This window comes from Buceros rhinoceros, unplaced genomic scaffold (genome assembly GCF_000710305.1).
Source record: "Buceros rhinoceros silvestris isolate BGI_N320 unplaced genomic scaffold, ASM71030v1 scaffold35151, whole genome shotgun sequence".
Classification (NCBI taxonomy): domain Eukaryota; kingdom Metazoa; phylum Chordata; class Aves; order Bucerotiformes; family Bucerotidae; genus Buceros; species Buceros rhinoceros.
Genome location: NW_010395402.1, coordinates 1659 through 1974, shown reverse-complemented (window position 1 = coordinate 1974; position 316 = coordinate 1659). Strand labels below are relative to the sequence as shown.

General features: G+C 65.2%; 1 protein-coding gene across 1 annotated transcript in view; it reads right to left on the bottom strand.

The window, feature by feature from the left end:
* Nucleotides 1-316, bottom strand: part of LOC104501689 (dynamin-2-like) — a gene marked incomplete at both ends in the record, with an annotated part of 2732 nt that overhangs the window by 1111 nt on the left and 1305 nt on the right. The window contains one exon of the mRNA XM_010145541.1: nucleotides 40-243. Coding sequence (XP_010143843.1) covers nucleotides 40-243 — 204 coding nt within the window. The remainder of the gene's footprint in view (nucleotides 1-39; nucleotides 244-316) is intronic.

Here is a 316-nt window from a genome sequence, read left to right as displayed (position 1 = left end):
GGCGCTGTGCGTCCACGCCGGGGCCGAGCCGGCCCTCACCTTGCGGATCGACCTCTTTGGCCATCTTGAGCGCGTCTGAGTTGGCCAGGTCCATGTTGGCCGGCGTGACGGCCAGGATGAGGCTGCTCTCCCTGCTGATGAACTGCAGGATCATGTCTTTGATCTGGTACTCGATGTCCTGCGGCTGGTCGCCCACCGGCACCTTGGTGATACCCGGCAGGTCGATCAGGGTCAGGTTCAACACTGGAAGGACAGCGAGCAAGCGGGGTCAAGGGCCTGGCGCCGGGGTCTGCTGGTGGAGCCGCCCCCTACAAGC